This window comes from Mustela nivalis, assembly GCF_964662115.1.
Source record: "Mustela nivalis genome assembly, chromosome: 15".
In the NCBI taxonomy this organism is placed as follows: domain Eukaryota; kingdom Metazoa; phylum Chordata; class Mammalia; order Carnivora; family Mustelidae; genus Mustela; species Mustela nivalis.
This window is the reverse complement of record NC_139034.1, coordinates 25,101,295-25,123,596: the sequence shown is the minus strand read 5'-3', so window position 1 is coordinate 25,123,596 and position 22,302 is coordinate 25,101,295. Positions and strand designations below refer to the sequence as shown.

The 22,302-nt window shown below is 43.5% G+C and overlaps 1 protein-coding gene across 1 annotated transcript in view; it reads left to right on the top strand.

Annotated features, from left to right (window-relative positions):
- The window catches only part of FOXO1 (forkhead box O1), a 97,756-nt gene extending 91,907 nt beyond the window's left edge, over positions 1–5,849 (top strand). Inside the window, exons 2-3 of the mRNA XM_082700491.1 lie at positions 687–2,041; positions 2,504–5,849. Of these exons, the coding sequence (XP_082556617.1) occupies positions 687–2,024 (1,338 nt within the window). The 3' untranslated portion in view covers positions 2,025–2,041; positions 2,504–5,849. The remainder of the gene's footprint in view (positions 1–686; positions 2,042–2,503) is intronic.
- Positions 5,850–22,302: the final 16,453 nt, after the last annotated feature.

Here is a 22,302-nt window from a genome sequence, read left to right as displayed (position 1 = left end):
GGGGGGGTGGTGAACAACACTGGCATTTAAATTCTCCCCCTTTTTGCCAGTTCAACTTTCTAAAATAAGAAATACAATCCTGTTTGTCTTATGTTCACCTGTATTTGCCTAATGGATTTGAAAAATAGAAAGCAATTTAGGTCTAACTAGTTTTTAGGCTTTTAATTCTTAACTAAGAATATACCCTGCTTCACTTCTTTCTTTTCCATAATCATGTGGGCTCAGTAATATAAAACTTCTCACTTGTGTAAATGGCATATGTGCAGTCTGAAGAGAACTGGCAGTAGTTTTAGGGACAGTAGAACGGGAAGGGTTTTTGATAGCACTTAGTTACGGAGTGCTGTTTGCATAGCATTGTAGCCAAGCAGAAACTTAAGTGGCTTTAAAACCAGTTCGTGTAATTGCCTTATAAAATACAGCTATATAAAAGATGCCTATAATAGTGCTTATTTAATTTTGTCCCCTCATTACAGTAAGATGCACATGCTGTTTTTAAGATAAGATACTGTTTCTCTTGTACTGGTTTGAGCTCTTTCATAGTGAAGTTCAGAACCCATATGATTGTATGGATTGAAATCTGTACCACACACTTAAAAATTTTTTTTTTTACTTGTCTACCTATACTGAATAGTAGGTATTCCAACTGGAGAAGTATTGTGTTTCTAACGTAATGTTTTGCTTTACAGAATTCAATTCGCCATAATCTGTCCCTACACAGCAAGTTCATTCGTGTGCAGAATGAAGGAACTGGAAAAAGTTCTTGGTGGATGCTCAATCCAGAGGGAGGCAAGAGTGGAAAATCCCCCCGGAGAAGAGCTGCTTCCATGGACAACAACAGTAAATTTGCTAAGAGCCGGGGGCGGGCTGCTAAGAAGAAAGCATCCCTCCAGTCTGGCCAGGAGGGTGCTGGGGACAGCCCCGGATCTCAGTTTTCTAAGTGGCCCGCGAGCCCCGGCTCTCACAGCAACGATGACTTTGATAACTGGAGTACATTTCGCCCTCGAACTAGCTCAAATGCTAGTACTATTAGTGGGAGACTTTCTCCCATTATGACCGAACAGGATGATCTTGGAGATGGGGATGTGCATTCTATGGTGTACCCGCCATCTGCTGCAAAGATGGCGTCTACTCTACCGAGTCTGTCTGAGATAAGCAATCCTGAAAATATGGAAAATCTTTTGGATAATCTCAACCTTCTCTCATCACCAACGCCATTAACTGTTTCCACCCAGTCTTCACCTGGCACCATGATGCAGCAGACACCATGCTACTCATTCGCACCGCCAAACACCAGTCTGAATTCACCCAGCCCAAACTACCAAAAATACACATACGGCCAGTCCAGCATGAGCCCTTTGCCCCAAATGCCTATGCAAACACTTCAGGACAACAAATCGAGCTATGGAGGTATGAATCAGTATAACTGTGCGCCGGGACTCTTGAAGGAGTTGCTTACTTCTGACTCTCCTCCTCATAATGACATTATGACAGCAGTTGATCCTGGGGTCGCCCAACCCAACAGCCGGGTCCTTGGTCAGAATGTGTTGATGGGCCCTAATTCGGTCATGTCAACCTATGGCAGCCAGGCCTCTCACAACAAAATGATGAACCCCAGCTCCCACACTCACCCTGGACATAGCCAGCCAACATCTGCAGTTAATGGGCGTGCCTTGCCCCACGCGGTCAACACCATGCCCCACACCTCGGGTATGAACCGTTTGGCCCCAGTGAAGACAGCTTTACCAGTGCCTCTGTCCCACCCCATGCAGATGAACACCCTGGGAGCCTACTCCTCTATGAGCAGCTGCAATGGCTATGGCAGGATGGGCATTCTCCACCAGGAGAAGCTCCCCAGTGACTTGGACGGCATGTTTATTGAGCGCCTGGACTGTGACATGGAGTCCATCATTCGGAACGACCTCATGGATGGAGATACTTTGGATTTTAACTTTGACAATGTGTTGCCCAACCAAAGCTTCCCACACAGCGTCAAGACGACGACACATAGCTGGGTGTCAGGCTAAGAGTGAGTTATGAACAGGTAAGATCACCCCACTATCAAAAGACCTTCTGAAGCCAGAGCTTGAAAGAGAGGAACACAGTAACTTGCCATGTATCTTCCACAGTTGGGCCTCCTCTGATGTCAGCTGGCTATTCCTTGCAGAGAGGCATCTTTTAGCATGTGCTCTCTGCCCTTTTTACAGCTCAAAAAAAAAAAAAAAAAAAAATTTTTTTTTTTTAAGCATAAGGAAGCTTCCTTTGACTGCTTTAAAGATTTTCTTCTGACAGTTAGATGGCTGCATCTTTTTAGTAGCTCTTCCATAAGTGAATATGTTTGATGCAAATCAACTACTGCAGTTTTTTCTTAAGTTGAATGCCCCCCCAAATGATGTTGGAGCTGTTGAGAAAGCTCTAGCTTCACCCCCAAGCATGTCTGTCACTCTAATATGTTAAATTGAATTGATTTTAATTTGGCTGTATTTTCATTGTGTCTTTTTTCTAGGCTACACTTAAAAGTACTTCAGAGTGTCTGACAGCAGGAACTGAGAGAAGCAGTCCAAAGATGTCCTTCACCCCTCCTTTTCATTTCTTGATTTAAAAAAAAAAAAAAAGTTTCTTTTTTCCTTTCGTCAGACTTGGCAGCGAAGACACTTTTCCTGTACAGGATGTCTGCCCGATGTTTGCAGGTTCTGTGCTGCTGTAGATAAGGACTGTGCCATTGGAAATTTCATTACAATGAAGTGCCAAACTCACTACACCATATAACTGCAGAAAAGACGTTTGAATCCTGGTGTGCTTTCAAGTTTTGTACATAAGCAGTAGCTACAGAATTGTATTTGTGTGTTTTTTGTTTGTTTGTTTTGTTTTTGTTTTTGTTTTTTAATATATCCATTTGGTCCAAGGAAAGTTTATACTCTTTTTGTAATACTGTGATGGTCTCATGTCTTTGATAAGTTAGACTTTCATTTGTACTACCTGTGTTCCGCTGAACAGATGAACGACAGAGAACCAAGCTCTCCATCCTGGGCCTCCGTGGAATAGCTTTGGGCCTGTTCACACAGCCACACAATTCACATGAGAACCGATAGCCTGTTATCAGTCTGCTGAATTCATGGACTTGTCAAACACGTTTGGGGGGGGGGGGTAGATTAAATGCCAGCCTTGTACAGGTCTTTTCTATTTTTTTTTTGTTTGTTATTTTGTTATTTGCAAATTTGTACAAACATTTAAATGGTTCTAATTTCCAGATAAATGATTTTTGATGTTATTGTTGGGACTTGAGATCATTTTGGAATAGATATCGAACTGTAATGTTTTCTTAAAACTAGAGTCTACTTTGTTACATAGTCTGCTTGTAAATTTGTGGAATCCCAGATATTTGAGGCAGCATCCATAATTTTCATTTTGTATTTCTAACTGGATTAGTACTAATTTTATACATGTTTAACTGGTTTGTACACTTTGGGATGCTACACGGTGTTTCTGACTAATCTTAAAATCATTGTAATTAGTACTTGCATACTCAACGTTTCGGGCTCTGTTTTGGCAGGAGAGTGATGTATAGTTACAGACATTTTGCGTTTCATGTCTAGGAGAACTTAATACTTTTTTTAAATGTATGTATTTGAAAAAACTCCCATCTGCTCCTGTCTTCCCGTGAACTCTGATAGATGCCTGTGTGCTGTATTCCTTCAGTTGCTCCCTAGGGGCCTCGTGATGATGTCTGTGGCTCAGAAAGGGAGTCTTGTGTCTAAAACCGTGCTCATACTCCTCTCTCAGAACCGGGAGTTGGGGTCAACCTAACCTTTCTGCGCTGAGCTTCAGCAAATGTTTCCCCTCATCCTTCTGTGCTTTTATTTTGGTGTAGGTGGAGGTTGGTTTTGTAGCTCTGCCTCTTAAGGATTATGTTAAAACTCACACACTTTTATCCTTCCCTCCCTTCTGTCCTGCAGATTACGTAGCGCACTGTGGAAATTTAGGTAGAAGGAGGAAAATTTAAAATAGGACTTTACTGATGTGCAGAACACATCAGTGTCCCTGAGTGCAGATGGCTACCAAAGGGACTAGAGCTTGTTAAAAAAAATCGGGGCAGTTAATTGGAAAACCTGACAAACCAGCTGTAAGTTGTTCTTGAATTTATTTGCAAAGCTCTTAGTGTAAGTTAGAAATTGGGGAATTTCTTTAGCCTTTAGCAACCTCGGCTATAATTCTTTGTCATTATGTTTTAATATTTTGCAGTTTACCTATAACTGACAGACCAGGATAATTGGCTTTGCATCCCATCAGTATTTTCAAGTCATGTGGAATGCCCTTAATCAGCACAATAAAAGGAGCAGGTGTACAAAAGTGTTCCTCTTGCATTTTTGAGAGGGCTCTGATCTCTTTCTGTGTACTTCGCCTGGATCTCACTTGCTTTGTCTTGCATGTGAATTTCGGATCTGTTGGCTTGGTTTTTCCTACATGTTTAACAAGGACACAATTGTTCCTGAAAGATTTCCTATACGAGGCCAGCTCTATTGTAAGCTTCCCACTGTGACTTCTGCTATTTTGAAAATTCATTAAATAACCTCCTCTCCAGCCATCTTCACCGTTGGCCACTCCAAAATATGTCTGGTTTTGGAAACCATCGTTCCTCTAAGCAGTGCCTTCTGCATATGTGATAGAACTCGTTGGTGCCAGAGTCCTTGGGTTCCCAATCCTGTTTCTGTGTCCACCTTCTCTCCTCCTCTTGTGCCCTCATACAACGAGCCTTAGAATCCCCCATTTGTTCATTATAGAGGCAACTACAGCTGAAATCACTCTTAAAATCTTACATCCTAGAGTAGCTTTTAAAAAGATGTTTCTTCCTCCTGAGTCTATGTAAATATCTTTTTTTCCTTCCTTCCAATTCTTTCTTTGTGTCGAGATTCTGACATAAGTCTTGGGTATCTCTCTGGGGTACAGTGAAGTCCAGTGAAAGGCACCTTGTCTATTTTGAAAACATACATCATGTGACCTCTGGTAATTCTTTTTCTGTACGAATACTGACTTTCTGGAGTAATTAGTATATCAGTTATTGTACATGATTGCTTTGTGAAATGTGCAAATGATATCACCTATGCAGCCTTGTTTGATTTATTTCCTCTGGTTTGTACTGTTATTAAAAGCATATTGTATTATAGAGCTATTCTGATATTTTAAATATAAAGTATTGTTTCCGTAATATAGACGTATGGAATATATTTAGGTAATAGATGCATTACTTGCAAAATTCTGCTTCAACAAACTGACAGTCTAAATTAATTAGCAAATGTTGTATCCCAGTGGGCAGTAAATCAATGGAACGTACCAAGAAGAGGAGAAGGACACTTAAAACGGGAAAGAAAAAAAAGTTTCCAAAAGTTATACAATTTGGACTTGTTCAATAACTGCTGGGTATATGTCACCAACACCCCTCTCCCTCCCCCAGACTTACTTGAAATTCTCACATTCAGCTCTTAAGAGTGCTTAATTTATAACTGACTTCTAAATGAGAAGTTTCTCTTGTGGTTTTGGTTTGGGAGTAATCATTCATTAAAAAATGCTATGTGGTTTATGCAAACAAAACAGCCTTGCATTACTCTTGGCCTCCTCCTCTAGGGCGGTGCGCACAGCCTGGCATGGTGGCCAGGTGGCCAGAGGAGTCCGTCAGGATGCGGCCACGCCCTCCCGCATTTCACTACTCGAGTTCAGTAACAGTGCGGATTCCATGTTCCTGTTCCGAGACTCTCTGAGAAGTGCCTGATGATGCTGATGTACTTACAGACACAAGAACAATCTTTGCTATTATTGTATAAAGCCATAAATGTACATAAATTATGTTTAAATTGTTTGGTGTCTTTCTTTACTAATTGTGCAGAATAAGCTCTGTTATTAGTGGGTTTTTGTTGTTTTTTTGTTTGTTTTTGTTTTTTGGTTTTTTGCTTGAGTTAAACCTTGTGAGCCCCAGTGCCATGGTGTCTTCAAATCTGGTATTTCCTTGGTGTGGGGGGTGGGGTGAGGGGATGCCAGCAGGAAATCGTCCCCCTAAGAGTTGAAGCCCCAAGAGTCAAACAAGTAAAAATTCTTGATAATCAGTGGCCCTGGAGTACTTTGTCTTTGGAATGTCTGAAACTACATTTTGTATAGTAATTCCTAGGCATATTAAATCTCGTGTCGAAACAGAGTGTGCTAAAGGTGAAAGGGCAAGTTAGAAGGGTCCTGGCTGGGAGGGCACCGAGCAGACGTTAGCTGGTGTGGAGGGGGCAGTGGCTTTCTGGGGCCACGTGGCTCCTGTCCCTACTTCGCACCCCTTGCTGAAGGCGGAGGATTGTGTCCTTGAAGTGGCCACAGACTGGAGGTTTATATGATTGTTTTATTCAGAAAATGCCTGAGGAATGAGCTAGATTAATACGGTTACAATTTTGAAACCAGGACAAAGCGCTGTCTCCTTGCTCCTGACTCATTTACAAGGCAAGTGAATGAATGAGTTAGAGTAGCAACAAGGAGATAGGTTATTCTAATGTATATAATGTTTTAGCACCAGAAGGTCAGTCCAGCTTTCAGGTTTGGTTGGTTGGTTTTCCTTGCTTCTAGCAAATAGAACCCTTCAAAACACATGATAGCCGGAAAGGTCGGAGTGTAGAACAGATAAAAAGCATTTACTCCCAGACTCTGGGGATCACACACAGATCACTTTGAAAACTGATTTAGCCCAAATGCAGAGAAGTGCCCTGATCATACCGTCCGAACACAAGCCGGCAGGCTCCTCTCATAACCCTCCGTGCGTATACACAGAATACTGCCTCTTGTGTCATTTATGGAGACCAGTTCCCAAGTTCTAAAATCACTTAATGAGAGGATGCAGGGCAGCAGGAAGATTTCCTGACAGCCCAGGGCTGGAGCTTGGTGCTTAAGGTGAAAGGAGAAACTTCTTGGGCCCTGTTCCCTCTGCGAGCAGACTGCTGACGGTAGAACCAGGAAGCGTACCTAGGATTGTTTCCTGACCAGTGGACCTGCCGCCCTGAAGGGCTCTGCGTCAGCTCTTGTCTGGTATTTGAGTTGGCCCCCAACAGTAATGGGCTCATTAAAGGCATGCTGGTTGGAGGGGTTGGGTAGGCGGAGGACGGCCCTGAGACCTGTATCGCACTAAGTGGCAGTCTCCGAAGTAGACGCATTGCATGGGCATTGAGCTTTGATCTTTTAGTGCTCATTATGCTGTGAGCCTGTAGCCCGGTAGGGCCATGACCTCCACAATGAGGGTGTGGTCATGCCAGGTGCCTTACTCCAATTTGCTCTTGTATTATTTTGGTGTAAAACACTGATGGAGGAACCTGGATCGCTCAGTCAGTGAAGCATCTGATTCTTGGTTTCGGCTCAGGTCATTATCTCAGGGTCGTGGGGTCAGGCTCTGCACTCAGGGCAGAGTCTGTCTTTTCCCCCTCCTTCACCCTTCCCGTCTACTCTTCTCCCTGCTCTCTTTCTCTCTAAATAAAATCTTTATTTTTGTTTATGTATTTAGATTTTATTTGACATAGCACAAGTAAGCAGAGTGGCAGGCAGAGGGAATGGGAGAAAGCAGGCTCCCCGACTTGGGGCTTGATCCCAGGACCCTGGGATCATGACCTTAGCCATAGGCTGCCAGCTGCTTACCTGACTAAGCCACCCAGGAGCCCCCAAATAAAATCTTTCTAAAAAGTTTACACTGTGATAAATGACATACATGGAATCTAGGATGTTTTTCCATTTCCTTAAGCTGGAAAATGATGTTTCTGTGGAATGGAAAGGAAGATAATGTTTGGTGGTGTGAGAGAAGAAAGAAGGCAGGGAGTCCCATTGGCAGTGGGTGACACATGAGGAAACCAGATGTGAAATGAGGACAGCTGTGGTGTGAGCTGAAGGTGTCTGGGTCCTTTGGAGGAAGGTACAAAGTGGCACAAGCATCCAGAAGTTCAAGAGAACTGCTAGTTACTACAGGTGGCTGGTGGTGCGGACGCCTGGCTTTGACAGTATGGCTGTGAAGGGGGAGGCCCCACACTGAGAAGATGTGTCTGTTCCAGGAAAGGAGATTGGGGCCACCTTTTCTTAACTGATTGGTGGCGGGATATAGTCTCCCCTACCCCAGCCCCCCAGTCCACTGTGAACTCAAAGGCCAAATGAAATTTCTTGGCCTTAGTACCTTTGCCATCTTTCTGCCTTCCAAAAGTGCAAGTCTTGTTTGCACCAGAAACCACCGGTGGAAATAAGGATTTACATCCTCCAGGAAGAAAGAGGGCAGCTTTGTGAGCTCAGCTACTCATTCTTCACCTCTCATTCCTTCCATGAGCTCCAGTCGCCCACCAGCCAGTTTTTCAGAATTCGCAGAGAACTCACAAGTTGTGGATGGTAGCCTGGGAACCATGTTGGGCACCTGTACTGGTAGAGTTTGTGCAAACATGTTTGGGGTTGTAACCATAGGAAAATGCCTGGCCCATGGAGATAACCTTTGTTGAGACCGCTGCTTGGAGTAGAGCTCACAGGGGAGCATTTTAAGCTGGAGTTTTCTCTCTGATGCGTTGGGGCAAAAGAGAGGTCTGTCCTGCACTTAAGTGCTCAGTTGCAGAATGAGAGCAGAGCTTCCCATTGGTGTCGGGGACGCTCAGTAGGCTTGAAGAGTGTGATCTGCTCTGATGCCTGCAAAGTGATTGCCGCACAGATAAGCAAAGTGGAGGCTACCTTCTACCACCTGCCTCCCAGGTTTGATGCGAGGATTAGGGGATGAGGTAATGTCTGCAGATGGCTTCCTGTGTCGGGGAGAAAGACCTTGTACATGTAAGTACCAACTTACATGTAGGTGTCAGTGTAGGTAATAGTAGGCTTTGGGGATGTGTTTCCTTAATGGGGCTTTTGGACAGTCAGCGTTAACTGCGGGATGAGTGGGAGAGCCACTTGGTTCCTTTCCATCTTCTCTCTGCATTCTTTACTTGCACTCTTCCATCTCTCAGGCAGGGTGGGTGCAGACAGTTGGCCAGATCCATACTCCCAAGGGAGTCGGTAGGCCTTTCTTTCCTTGGTAACTTGAGAAGGGAGCACTTGGTAAGTAGTAAGTTGTAAACCTGTTAAGTGCCCAATACAGACTAGTGATACTGGTCTTCAAGAAGATTCGCATGTACCCATACTAAGAAAATTGAGAGACCTTTTAGGCTGCTTGACCTTAACTTCACTCCAGTCATGTTTTCCCAGTAGACTGTGGAGGAAGCCAATTCCATGTGTTCTTTTCAGACCATCTGTGTGATAGCAGGGGAAAGCCCAATGTTGTGGAGGCCGCAGTGAGGTATTAGAGCCTGACCCTCCAGTTCATGAGAAGTGGGGCTTAAATTTGCAGGGATTTTGAGAGCTGATTTTTTTTTTTTCTTGTTCTTTTAAGGAGTGGGGGGAGGGGCAGAGGGAGAAGGGGAAAGAGAATCTTAAGCAGGGTCCAGGCCCAGAGATCATGACCTGAGCTGAAATCAAGAGTAAGATGTTCAATTGACTGAGCCACCCAGGCACCCCATTGAGAGCTGATTTTAAATACTATCATTATTTACAATTAAATAAACTTAGTAGTATAAGTTATATTAAGAACAACAAGAGTAGTAAATGCTCAAAACTCATCACTAAAGAGTTTTGTCCTAATGTACTACATTGTACTCTTGTCTGCCCTTGAGGTGTGTATGTGGCCCGTGTCTGTCTGGTGGGAATACCATTTCCTGGTGTGCTTCTGCTCTGCTGAAGCCGAACAGTTTCAGTTGAATGAATATAATTTGAATGGGGGTAAGAAATAGTTTAACAGTAAATCGTATCAGTTAAGTTTACTGGAGAAATACATTTATTGAGAAGAGAGTCTGTTGAGATGCAAGTCCACTCACCTAATCCGGGCTGACATCGCTGTCCTATGTTGGCACCAGATGAAAGAGTTGGGCGGATGTCAATGAAAGCATTTTGTGAGAATCAGTTGGCCTGACAGAATTTACACCAGAGAGTATGGTATATCATGTTGTTTGTAAATTGTATGCTACACATCCTTCATGGCAGTAAATTCACAATAAACTTCTGTATATCCAGGCATCCAAAGAGCAGGTTAAATATTGACAGCGTAATGAAGACACTAGAGGACTGGCAGTTTGGGTTATCTAGAACAAACAGGTAGAGTGGGAATAGGGCAGACAGAACAGGAAGTGGTGGCAAGGCCCAGGGTGTGGTCGGGGCACTGGGTGACTGAGCTGCTGTGAGGTACAGGTACGGGCCCTAGGGGGGATGAGGTCAGGGGAAGGTGAGGCCTGGCAGTCGTGTGGGGTGTGCACATTAGACTTACTTCAGAGCCAACGAAAGGGACAGCAGCAACACCTGGGGTGCAGAGGAAGTCTCAAATTCAAGTGCCAAAGCCTTTAATTTGGGGAAGAAACCAGGAGGCACGTGGCAGCTGGTTATCAGTGGCCAGGAAGGGCACACAGGAGGGTAGCTGGATGCCCTAAGCATCAACAGAGGCTTTGAAACTTGCTGGTGGAAGAAAAAGTTTCCGGAGTTGGAAGTGGAATGCAAAAGGATGCCAGTTCTGCTTTTGACTCAAGGTGTGTCACTTAGGGACCTACTTACTGGAGTGAGTGGAGGAATTACATGACCCGAGTCAAGACCCCCTCACAACGCCTGGCACACAGGGCTCCAGAAATTGGGGTGACCAAACATTCTAGTTTGCCCAAGACAGGCTTGGGCAACTTGTACCCGGCATAATTGTTACTGTTGCTCTTATCACTCTGAAGGTTTCAGGTTTGGGTGGTTAATTACATGTTCACTCTACCCATGAATAACTGCTGTTCGGTTTCTGCTTCCCGGAGTCCTCCCTTCACAGTGGATGTACTCAGAGCTCCAGTGGGTGAGCGCAATGAGGGCCCCCTGGAAGAAGCTGCCTTGGGCTGGAGGGTCGAAGTGTAATCCCAGGCAGATGAGGTCCTTTCCAGCCTTCTTTCCAGCCTTTTCATCTGCTGGACCATTTGTTTTGGGGGGAATGTCTTTCTCCTTTCCTTAAGCAAGGTACAGCTCAAAGCCTTCCCTACCGTTCAGCCCCACCCCAGCCTCCCCTCTCAGGGAGTTTACTTGAACAGGTGGGTTAGCTGAGTTTCAGGGCTCTTTTCCCACACACAAGTGTGGCTGTGATGAGCTCTAGCTAAATAATAATAATCCTTCGTAGTCCAAGGCAACCCCGTAGCCATCTTAAAAAGAAGTTCGGAGCCAGGCCTGACTCACTTGGGTCATCACCAAGCTCCCAGGGAGCCGAAAGCAACTGGCCGGTACACTTGACCACCAGACACAGCCAAAGGCATTCTTTGGTGAGCCAGTGTGCGTCTGCCAACATTCCAACAAATTAAAAACAGACCAAGAAGCCCAAAGTATTTTGACAGGTCTGGAACTGCTATTTGCTTTCTTCAACCAAGGAAAAGCTCAAAAAGACGGGAGAGGGGAAAGGACCCATGATGAAATATCTATAAGAGATCATCAGCCTTCTTTCCAGCTGGTGGTCCCTATGGGAAAAGGCAAAACCCTGCCTTTCCATATGACTTTTCTCTGGGCTCAGGGGACAGAGCCAGTTCCTTGTATTTATCACCTACCTCCAAAGTTGCCATTAAGAACATAATGCCCATGCATCCGCTTACCACCACCCCGGGAAAGGAAGCTGCGTGTCTGTAGCTACGGGTTGTGCCAATCCCGTGTCAGTTTAGAAAACAGGTTGGGGTGGCGGGGGGGCGGGCAACTGTTCAGCCTTAGTTGCTGATGTGTTTTCATAGAACCTCCCCTGAAAAAGACGTAAAAGCTGTCATTTGTAATTTTTGTCTTAAAAATTGTTGCTGTGGCATTGGGTGGTCTCCACTTCTCCCCCTACCAAGTGGAATTAGATAAAATACGTGGACTTTTGCATCCTGATTTTTAAGAATATTATTTTGAAATTAATTTGAAGTCTTCAAATATTTCTTGAAATAAAATATTTTGAAAGGGAGGTGATTTTCTCCTTTGAAAAACAAGAAGTTTTTCCTACTTCAGTTCACCACACCTACCAAACCCAGGACTTGGTAAAAAGGAGACATTTCCTGAGGTCTGGCCATTTTGTTTAGAAATACTGTTGAAGCTGTTATAAGACATAACCTGAATAGAAAATGTCATTGATCCCTTTAAATGTATCTTAGGAGATCTTAAAATTCTTCGAGCCCTATGGGCTATACTTTAATTTAGTGTTATCTAAGGTTCCAGTTCCCTTCTGACTCTGTTTTCTGTCTTGAATAATTGATACTCCGTTAAAAGCATGAATAATTTTCAAAACCCTGGCTAGGACAGGCTGGAAGCATTTAACAGCTGTATGGAATCTCATGTAACCATCATGTGCCTTTCTTTTTTTTTTTTTTTTTTTTTGGAAACAACAATTGTCCTTGTCTTTTGTAAGAAAATCACATGATTAAAAAAATAGATGACTAGCAATAATTCTGCTGTCACTTGGTTACTGGCAGAAGTAGGGATAGGGAGGAAGACATAAGAAAAATGCATTCTTGGATCTCACAGCCACACCAATCTGCAAACCTTCCTGGAGTAAATAATTTCCTTTGTCATTTCTGAGGAACTAAAAAAAGGCTTCGGAATGTTTCCAGGACTGGGCATTCTGTTGTGTAATACTTTTGGAGTCTGAGTTTACCTTCCTTTGCTCAAAGAGTTGGCTCCAAACCCAACCATCTTCCCCCCTCCTGGATCTGAGTGTTGGAGAAACTGATAGCAATTGAGTGAATGAAAATTCAGTCTTTCATTTATGGACAATGATACTCCCTCTGGGGTTAGAATTTCTTAATGTATTTGACAGCAAAAAAAGTTTGAATCAGCTACGGATCCCAGAGATGCTGGTTGACCCAAGTGTCTTGGAATGAAGTGTGCCTTTGTTTCAATTGTTCCTGCTTGGGAAGAGAGCTGCAGGGTACCTGTGCCTCAACGTGAGTGACAGGGGAGATCTTCCTCGATTCCTGAGTATAAAAGTCCCAAATGTGAAATGTTTGAAAGCAGCAGGGCTGGTCACTGACCTACACAAGGAAGGTGCTGGAATTGAGTATTTCTTGGTGAAATGAGCCCATATTTTTTTTTTCCAGGACAGTTCTAAGACTTCTGGATGGAAAACTATAATTAAGAAAAGTGCATGGGTTATTAGTAAAGGCCTCCTGTTCAGAAGGTTTCATGAGTTCGGTAGCGCTTAGCATTTTGTAATGCCCTCCGTCAAAGGATCCCAAGCATGATGTAAGGTCCTCCTCTTCCCTTTGAATTAAAAAGAGCAGAACAGTACCTGACTGACTCAGTCAGTAGAGTGTGCAACTCTTGATCAGTTCGAGTTCAAGTCTCCCTGTTGGGTGTAGAGATTACTTGAAAACAAAACTAAATAAAGAGAGCAGAGCAAACCCACTCTAGGTGGACCACAGACTAGGGGAAAATGTCCCCTGGGCAGGGGACTTGTGTTACTGGAGACCTGAGGGAACCTCGAAGTAGGAGTTACTCACTGTGGGCAATAAGATTATTTGGGGGGGGGGGGAAGGGGGGATCTGTAGACATGCCCCTTCCAGGGCTTCTCTGAGACCTTCAGGCTCGGAATCTGCAATAAGAGTTACAGTGGCTGAGAAATTCGCATTTTAACTATTCTGGGTGATTTTTATGAATGGTGCTGTTTGAGAACCGCCCCTCCTACCCCTGCCCTGGTCTATGGGGGGTACTAATAACATTAACTGCCATTCATTCATCCGTCCAATGATTAAATGTCTATTGAGCACCTGTTGTGTCCCAGGCCTTCTGCAGAGGGCTAGGGTTACCCTGTGTGGTCGACAGGACAGGGGTAGACCCGTCAGCCACCCTCCTGAGGCTCCACTCCTACTCTCTTCAGCTGTGGAGGGAGGTTTGCTTAACCAGAAAGACCTCATGAAGTATTCTTTAAAAATAGGCGACTTGGGGGGCGCCTGGGTGGCTCGGTTGGTTGGGTGACTACCTTCTGCTTGGGTCATGATCCCAGGGTCCAGGGATCGAGTCCCACATCGGGCTCCAGGCTCTGCAGGGAGCCTGCTTCTCCCTCAGACCCTTTCCTCTCTCATGCTGTTTCTCTCTCTCTCTCTCACTCAAATAAATAAAATCTTAAAAATAAGCTACTTGGATCAGATAAATCCTGGGCTGATAACTGACCCTGAAACTCCAAAATTTCTGTTAGCCATCAAAGGCTTTTCTCTGCCTACCATGCTGGTGAGTGCTGAGTAAGTGGGCTGACTAGAGCGGACCCCTGTCCTCCAGGTGCTTACGAGTTGAGGCTTGGTTTGGCTTCTCACCAGCACAAGGCTCAATCCCTGAATAATGCTGTGGAGTGACTTTTAAGCAGCTTGAGCCCCAGAGGCAGACCTGGAAACACAGCCGATTTGATCTAGAGTGACCACAAGGCTGAGCTAAATGCTTCCAGGTCTAAGGAAAATAACCCAGCCCGTGAAGGATCTGTTTTCCATTGGAAATGAGGCTTAAAAAAAAAAAATATAATAATAAAGCTGTAGGAGAGAAGGAACTCATCTTGTAAAATCCTTGAAGGAACGTAAGCTGGACCTGGTTGTTCTGGCTGAGATGAGTTTACCATACAGACCTCTGTGGCCCAGGCTGGGCAAGTGTCTTTTTGCTCCCCGGCCAAGCCTGCTGCAGCTCCAGGGTGGGGAGCCTCTGTTCCAAAGCCCTGGTGAGGAGCAACAGCCACAGTGCGAACCGCCTTGGGGAGGATCAGACACTTGGTTGTGATAATGCATTGACACCTCATTTGGGTGGTGTCCTCAGGCTGAGCTCTGTTCCACGCAAGGGAACGTTCCGGATTACAGGAAGTCGCTGCCCTTATGGATGCCTGGATTTTTCTTTTGTTTGAAAAGTGTCCCCCAAAGTAGGATGTAAATCTTGGTTGCAAAAAGAATCTTACCCAGTTCAACTTGACCTTTTTGGATGACATGACAGAATATCTGCAACTGAGCCAAGTTGGGGTTCAGAGATGTCCTCGCGCCTTGACACAGATCTCAGTGTTGCGCCTTCTCTTCCTTCAACTCTCTCGCTGGGTCCCTCACTCTCCCTACTCTTTATCGTGGAAAATTTCTGACCTACACAAAAGCAGGGAGAATAGAAAATACAGTGGTCCTCCATGTCCTCATCCCCTGGGTTGAACAGTTATCAATTCATGACCAAACTTGTTTTATATATACCGACCCTTCACCCTGAATTATTTTGAAAAAACTCCATATAGCACGTGATATCACCTGTTTAAAAGGTTTATCTGTATAATTATGTAGAGAAGAATCCTTTTAAGTGTTAAAATATTTTTGACATGTAGAACTGACATACGTTCAGACCCTCAGAACACAAGTGTACCATTCAGTGAATTTGGAAACTCCATCTCAAGGTAAATCACGTTTTCAGCATCTTGTCCCTTCGTGCTCTCCTCAGTCAGTTCCCTGCGTTGAGAAGCAACCACTGATCTGATTTTTATTGCTACTGGTTATTTTTGCCTATTTGAGAATTTCATATAATGAGATCATCGTTCTGAACTCCTGGCTTCCTCTGGTATACTATTTTTGCGATTCGGCCATGTCATTGCTTCTATTAGTGGTTTGACCCCTCTATTTTTGAGTAGTATTCCATTGAATAAATAGGTGAGTTGGTTGATCCATTCTTCTGTTGATGGATACCTGTGCTGTTTTCAGCTTTTGATTAGTATGAATGAAGCTGCTATAAACAGTCCTATCCAAGGCTTGTGTGTGTGTGTTTGTGTGTGTGCACATACGGTCTTATTTCTCTTGAGTAAATACCTAGGCTTGGGATTGCAGAGTCATAGGTATATTTACCTTTTTAAGAAAATGCTGAATGGTTTCCCAAAGTGGTTGTCCCATTTTACACTCCCACCAGCAATGTTTGAGAGTTCTGGTTGTCCTACATCCTCTCCAAAATTTTGCATTTTTCATCTTCTTAACTTTAGCCATTCTGTTGCTTATAGTGGTATCTCATTATGATTTTAATTTGCATTTCTCTGGTGATTAATGTTGTTGAACTCCTTTTCATAGGCTTATTGGCCATTTGTACATGCTCTTTCATGAAGTGTCTATTCAAGTATTTTACTCATTTTTTTGATTGGGTTGTTTGTCTTTTTATTATTGAGTTTTGGAAGTTTTTATATATTGTGGGTACAAGATATGGGTGTTGTTCTGTTTGTCTTATCTATCTTTTCAGATCTAGGTGTTGCACATATATTCTCACAATGTGCTATCGATTTTCTTGACAGTGTCTTTTGATAAATAGTACTTTTAAGTCCACTTTGTTAACATTTTTCCTTTAAGATTTGTGCTTTCTGTATTTTCACCAAGAAATCTTTATCCACCCCCGTGTTCTTTTATGTTTTCATCTAATCATTTTTTTTTTTGTTTATCTATAGGATCAAGAACAAAAACAACAACAAAAATATAATCATAATACCATTATCACACATAAGGAGTAAGAAAAATCTTAATATTATTAAGGATCCAGTGAACACAATGTTAAAATTTTCTGTTATTTTCTAAATTTTCCTTAGAGTTTGTTTATTCAAATTAGAATCCCAATGACATTCTATATTGCTATTTTCATACATCTCTAAGAGTCTTTCTTAATCTGTATATCTTGCCTTTTTTCTTTTTTTGCATTCTGTTGAAGAAACTGGATCATTGGTCTTGTAGACTACCCCATGATTTGGATTTCAGGTTGTATCTTCATGGGATCATTTAGTCTATTTCTCATCCCCTGGATGTCCTGAAAATTACTGGTTAGATCTCGAGCTATGATCATATCTATGTTCATTTTTTGTAAAGAATGTATCACAGTGTTCTGTGAATACATAGGAAGAGAAGTACATGACATTTGTGTCTCTTTCTCATGATTTTAGCAGCCACTGATGATCACTGTTGTCATGATTATTTTATTACGGGTTATAAAATGAGGATATTCTATCATTTCTTTTAAATTCATTAGCTGAAAACTTCTGTGAAGCGACCTTCCTGTAAGAACTATTTGGGTGCCCTATGGACTTTACCTTGAATAGTTCCCAGGACATCATTGATTTCAGCAGATCACTAACCTGCTTTGTACCACCCGTTTTAAGTTCTCCCCACAGCGTTAGTCTGAAGTTGTTGCTTATTAGTATTTACAGCAACAGCAATAATAATCACTGTCTGCTGAGCACTTTTCGGGGCAGGTTCTAACCTAACTATTCAATGTAGGTCACTCATCAGATACTCTGAGGTGGAAATGATTACTCATAGATCCTCATGGCTTTCACCATAAGATAATGAATTTATTTATTTATTTGCAGATAGCCTTTATTTTATTTTATTTTATTTATTTATTTGACAGAGAGAAAGATCACAAGTAGACAGAGAGGCAGGCAGAGAGAGGGGGTAGCAGGCTCCCTGCTGAGCAGAGAGCCTGATGCGGGGCTTGATCCCAGGACCCTGAGATCATGACCTGAGCCGAAGGCAGAGGCTTAACCCACTGAGTCACCCAGGCACCCCCCGATAATGAATTTATTTTATCATCCCTGATCTTCCCTGTGGGTTTCTTGTAGGCCATTGCTTCCACTATGGATATGTGGAAGGCTTCCCTCCTCCCTTAACTTTTTAGGTTGAAAAGATTGATACCATGAAATGCCTTTCCCTGCATGGAAAAAATAAGACCTCAGGATAAACACTCCTATAACAGGATGTTGACTATCCCCATGAAAGGTGAAAGACTGTGGCTCCAGCATGCGTAATCCCAACTCTGGCTGCTTACTGACTCAAGCCAGAAATTTAACCAAGTCATGCCACCCTGACAAAGGCTCCATTTCCTCCTCGGTAGAATGGGAAAAATAATACCGGATTGTGACTTGTTGCCAAAGAGGTGTTTCCCACTACAGACCACATGGAGACAAGTTGGGTAGGTAGTGGAGTTTGTGACTGCTTGCTTCCAAATAAACATAGGAGAGCAACATCCCAGAGAACATACTCTCCCTGATGAGAGTCCCCATTTTTCCATCCTTGTGGCTTCATGTCTTAAAAGGAAATGACCTAAGTGATGAGATGTTTGAAGGAAATTATTAAACCGAATACTTGACTTTGACTTGAAAGAAGAAAGTGGTCAAGATTTGAAAGACGAATGAGCTTGTGCTACAGAGCAGTCCATTTTGCCAGGAGACATACCATTCACCTAGGGGATAGGCTGAGGTTTGCACTCTGTCTTGATTGGAGGAGGGGGATGATTTTTGTCTCTTAAGCAGCTTGTGCCTCCCTGTGCTTCCTAGCCCTCGATGCCCTTTCACAAATATAGCTTAGGCACACCCAGCCAAGTTGCCATCCCCTTGGACATTTAACTCAGTTATGAAACATGAAACAATTTATTTTCCCTTAAAACCTCAACCAAGGATTGCTGTGGTCTTTCCTGAAGATATACATATGTTCAGAAAAAGTTTACCAGTCTCCACTGTTTTGTTTTGTTTTTATTCCTTTTTTTTTTTTTTTTTTTTGTTAAAGAGGGGAGCTGGGGGAGAGGCAGAGGAAGAGGGTGAGAGAGAATCTCAAGCAGGCTCCACACCCAGGGCAGACCTTGTTGTCAGGCTCGATCTCACGACCCCGAGATCATGACCTGAACTAAAATCAAGAGTCAGATGCTTAACTGACTGAGCCACCCAGGCACCCCCAGTCTCCATTGTTTTAAGCTAGGGATTCTGTTTTATATAGAATGATTATTCATACCAGTTTTCTCAGGACAGCTTCAACTTCTACTTGTTGGCCTCTGGCAGTTAATAATAGTATCCTCTTTTACTTTCAGAAGTGTTCTGGTTTGGGTATGTCATATGGACACCCTACTTACACACAATAGTTTACCCGATACTTTTCTTCCGGCTCAGGTGTGAAGTGGTGGACTTGAGCATGTCCTCTTGGCTCCTCCTGGAGGAGGGACTCACTGGCGTTTCCTGACTGTCCCCCTCTGATATAGCCCATGAGACCAAGAGTGCCCCCCCAGTCTTACTCAGCCTTCCTAGTTCTAAATAACTGGAAATACTGTTTTTCCATTGAAGCCACTCCAAGTCTCCACCTTGCAGCTCATTCCAAGAGAGCATAGCAAGTATGTAGCAACTGCCATGTTTCATGTTAGCCTGTCCATGAGGATCTGAGCTGCAGTCTTACAGAATGAGGCCAGGTTCTCATGGCTGGGCATCATACTCCTGAAGCTTTTGCTCAACGAATGAGAACCACATTAAGTGTATGCTGTTCACTTCATTATTTTATTTTATTTTTTAAGAAAGATTATATTTATTTATTCAAGAGAGAGAGTGCACAAGTTGGGGTGGCAGAGGGGGCAGATGGAGAGGGTCCCTGACGCTGGGCTCGATCCCAGAACCCTGGGATCATGGTCTGAGCTGAAGGTAGACGCTTCACCAACTGAGCCACCCAGGAGCCCCAAGGTTGCTGTTCACATCAGACAGCTACCTCAGTGTACGGTAATAGACCAGCACTGTCCAGGCCAGACAGAGGAGAGGCAAGGGAAATTCAGCTGGGTCTGAAACACAAACACTCAAACAAAAACAACCTAAGATCTACCCATCAGAGTCCTATGCATAATCAGGCTGAGTCAAAAGTAGCAACTAGGGGCACCTCGGTGGTTCAGTAAGTTAAGCGTCTAACTTTTTTTTTTTTTTTTTAATTTTTATTTATTTATTTGAAAGACGGAGATCACAAGTAGGCAGAGAGGCAGGCAGAGAGAGAGAGAGAGGGAAGCAGGCTTCCTGCGGAGCAGGGAGCCCGATGCGGGGCTCGATCCCAGGACCCTGAGATCATGACCCGAGCCAAAGGCAGCAGCCCAAACCACTGAGCCACCCAGGCGCCCCAAGCGTCTAACTTTTGATTTGGACTCGGGTCATGATCCCAGAGTCTGCTGAAGGTTCTCTCTCTCCCTCTCCTTCTGCCCGTCCCCCCATCATGTCCTGTCTCACTCTCAAGAAAAAAAGTCAACTATATAAAAATCAGAAACTTAAAAAAAAAAGGGGAGGCAACTAGACATAGCTAAAATAATCAAGTATCTTGCCTGATGGGGGCCCCAGACTCAACTAAGAGAAGATAGATAAGATTTGAATTCCTAAGTGAGTTCAACTTGGGTGCCTCTTTGGGATATACACTGAAGCCACTCATGAATTACCCTGGTCGTTATTCATGTGTACATCCTTCTAACAATGTAACAATCAAGATAATAGATCTGAAAACACTTTAAAAACTGAAATGTGTGTAAATATTAAGTAGTATGATCCACTATATTTGTGGCATTGTGTTGAAGGCCTCTGGGAACAAACAACCAGTAAGACATGATTCTTACCTTCAAAAGCTTGTAATTCAGTAAAGCAAATCATTGCAACACAAATAAGGCTCCCAGCAGCCAAAGCTAGAACGATCTGGGCAACAAAATAAGTAATGGTAGTATTTATATTTAATATAATTTAATTCCTGAATAATATAAAATCTACAATGATAGAAGAGTATAATTATATATTCTGTGATGTAGTACATAGTATAATTTAATGTTAATTTTAAATAGTACAAATGCTTTGCAACTAATACTGAGAAGTGTAAATGAAAGAAATAAGTATGTGAGGAGGAGACTCAAGCTTTCTTGAGAGAAAAGTTCTAATGAATAAATACAGATGGAATGAGGGAAGTAAATGTCACCATTCGAGTATCCGAGTAATGATTGTTGCAGGAAGATCCACTGATGAAGGGTAAATTAGTGAAAGTTTAAGGAGAAACAGAATATCTGCATAGCCTCAAAGTGTCTCCCCCACATATTTTCTTTTCAAATTTAAAAAAATTAACATATAATGAGCCCCAGGAGTACAGGTCTGTTCTCTCATGTATTTCTAACTGTGAAGGGTGTACATAATGAGACCAGAGTGGAGAACTCTGGCAGGTGCCACCTTGGCCAAGCGATCAAGGTCAGCATCAACGATAGTAAGACTCAGCATCACCATGCACTTGCTGATGTGATGTCCTGAGAAGACACATCCTGTCTGTGGTATTCTTGCCGAGAATGAACAACCTCAGTCTAGTGGTGAGAAGGCATCAGACCAACCCAAGTTAAGAGACATTTTATAAAATACTTGATCAGTCCGTCTCTCAAAGTGTCTGGCTCACATCACAGATTTGGGGAGAGTAAGGAGACTTGATAACTGAATGCAGTGAGGGATCCTAGATTGGATCTCGTTACAGAGAAAAGGACACTAGTAGAAAAAAAAATCCAAAAAACCCCTGTAGTTTAGGTAATAGTATTGTTCCAGTGTTAACTTCCTGGTTTGGACTGTTGTACAGTGGCTATATAGGTGTTAACACCGAGGGAAGTTGGATGAAATGTGTGCAAAAACCCTTTGTATTATTTTTATAACTCTTCTGTGTGTCTATAATTATCGTTAAAAATCAGTATATGTGCATGATAGCTAGGGGTAAACAGTTAGTGTCCTCACTCTGTCTCTCCCCTGTGGTACAAGCAAGATTCCTGGCATGTCCAGGAACCTCGCCTGCTCAGAATGAAAATAATCTCCTTGTCGGACTCTTCTGCACTCTGGAAACCGGCTTGTCGGCATGTTGGGGTCGCTGGGCCCAGCGTGTCCGGGAAAGCCTCTGTGGGGTGGTTGGATGCCTGAAGTGTCCTACAGGGTTGCATGGTGCTTGGTTCCGTTCCTGTCGCTCCTGGGGGCCATGCTGTCTCTGGAGCTGCTTCCCCCAGGCCTGTGTAAGGTTGGGATTTTGGCATGAAGGCTCCTCCAGAGAAACGTGCTGGAATCTTCTGTCATGGCTAGACAGCCCCCGCTGGGCCTGTTTGCTGTCCCTTTCCCTTTGCTCCCAAGTGGTGTCAGGAGATTTGGGGAACTTCTGACTCATTTTAGCGAGTGACTGTGGCCATTCTGCTGAGACGCTGTGTCCCCAAGGGAAGAGGCAAGTGCTGCCCGGGAAGGTGTCTGCAGTCGCGTGGCTCCTTGGGACGACAAGCTCAAATAGGACTTTATGGCCACATGTCATGGAAACCATAACGTGATTTTTGGGAGCAGGGCGGTGCTGGTGGAGGGGGTATTTGGCTCTGCTTCTGTTTGAATGGTCTGTCAGCAACTCCAAAGTGTAGCAGCGTGACGTCTGTCATGCATGGCGTGACTTTTAGATCTGCAGACTTGAGGCCAGAACATGAGCTTTAAAGAATTCAAGCAATGAGAAA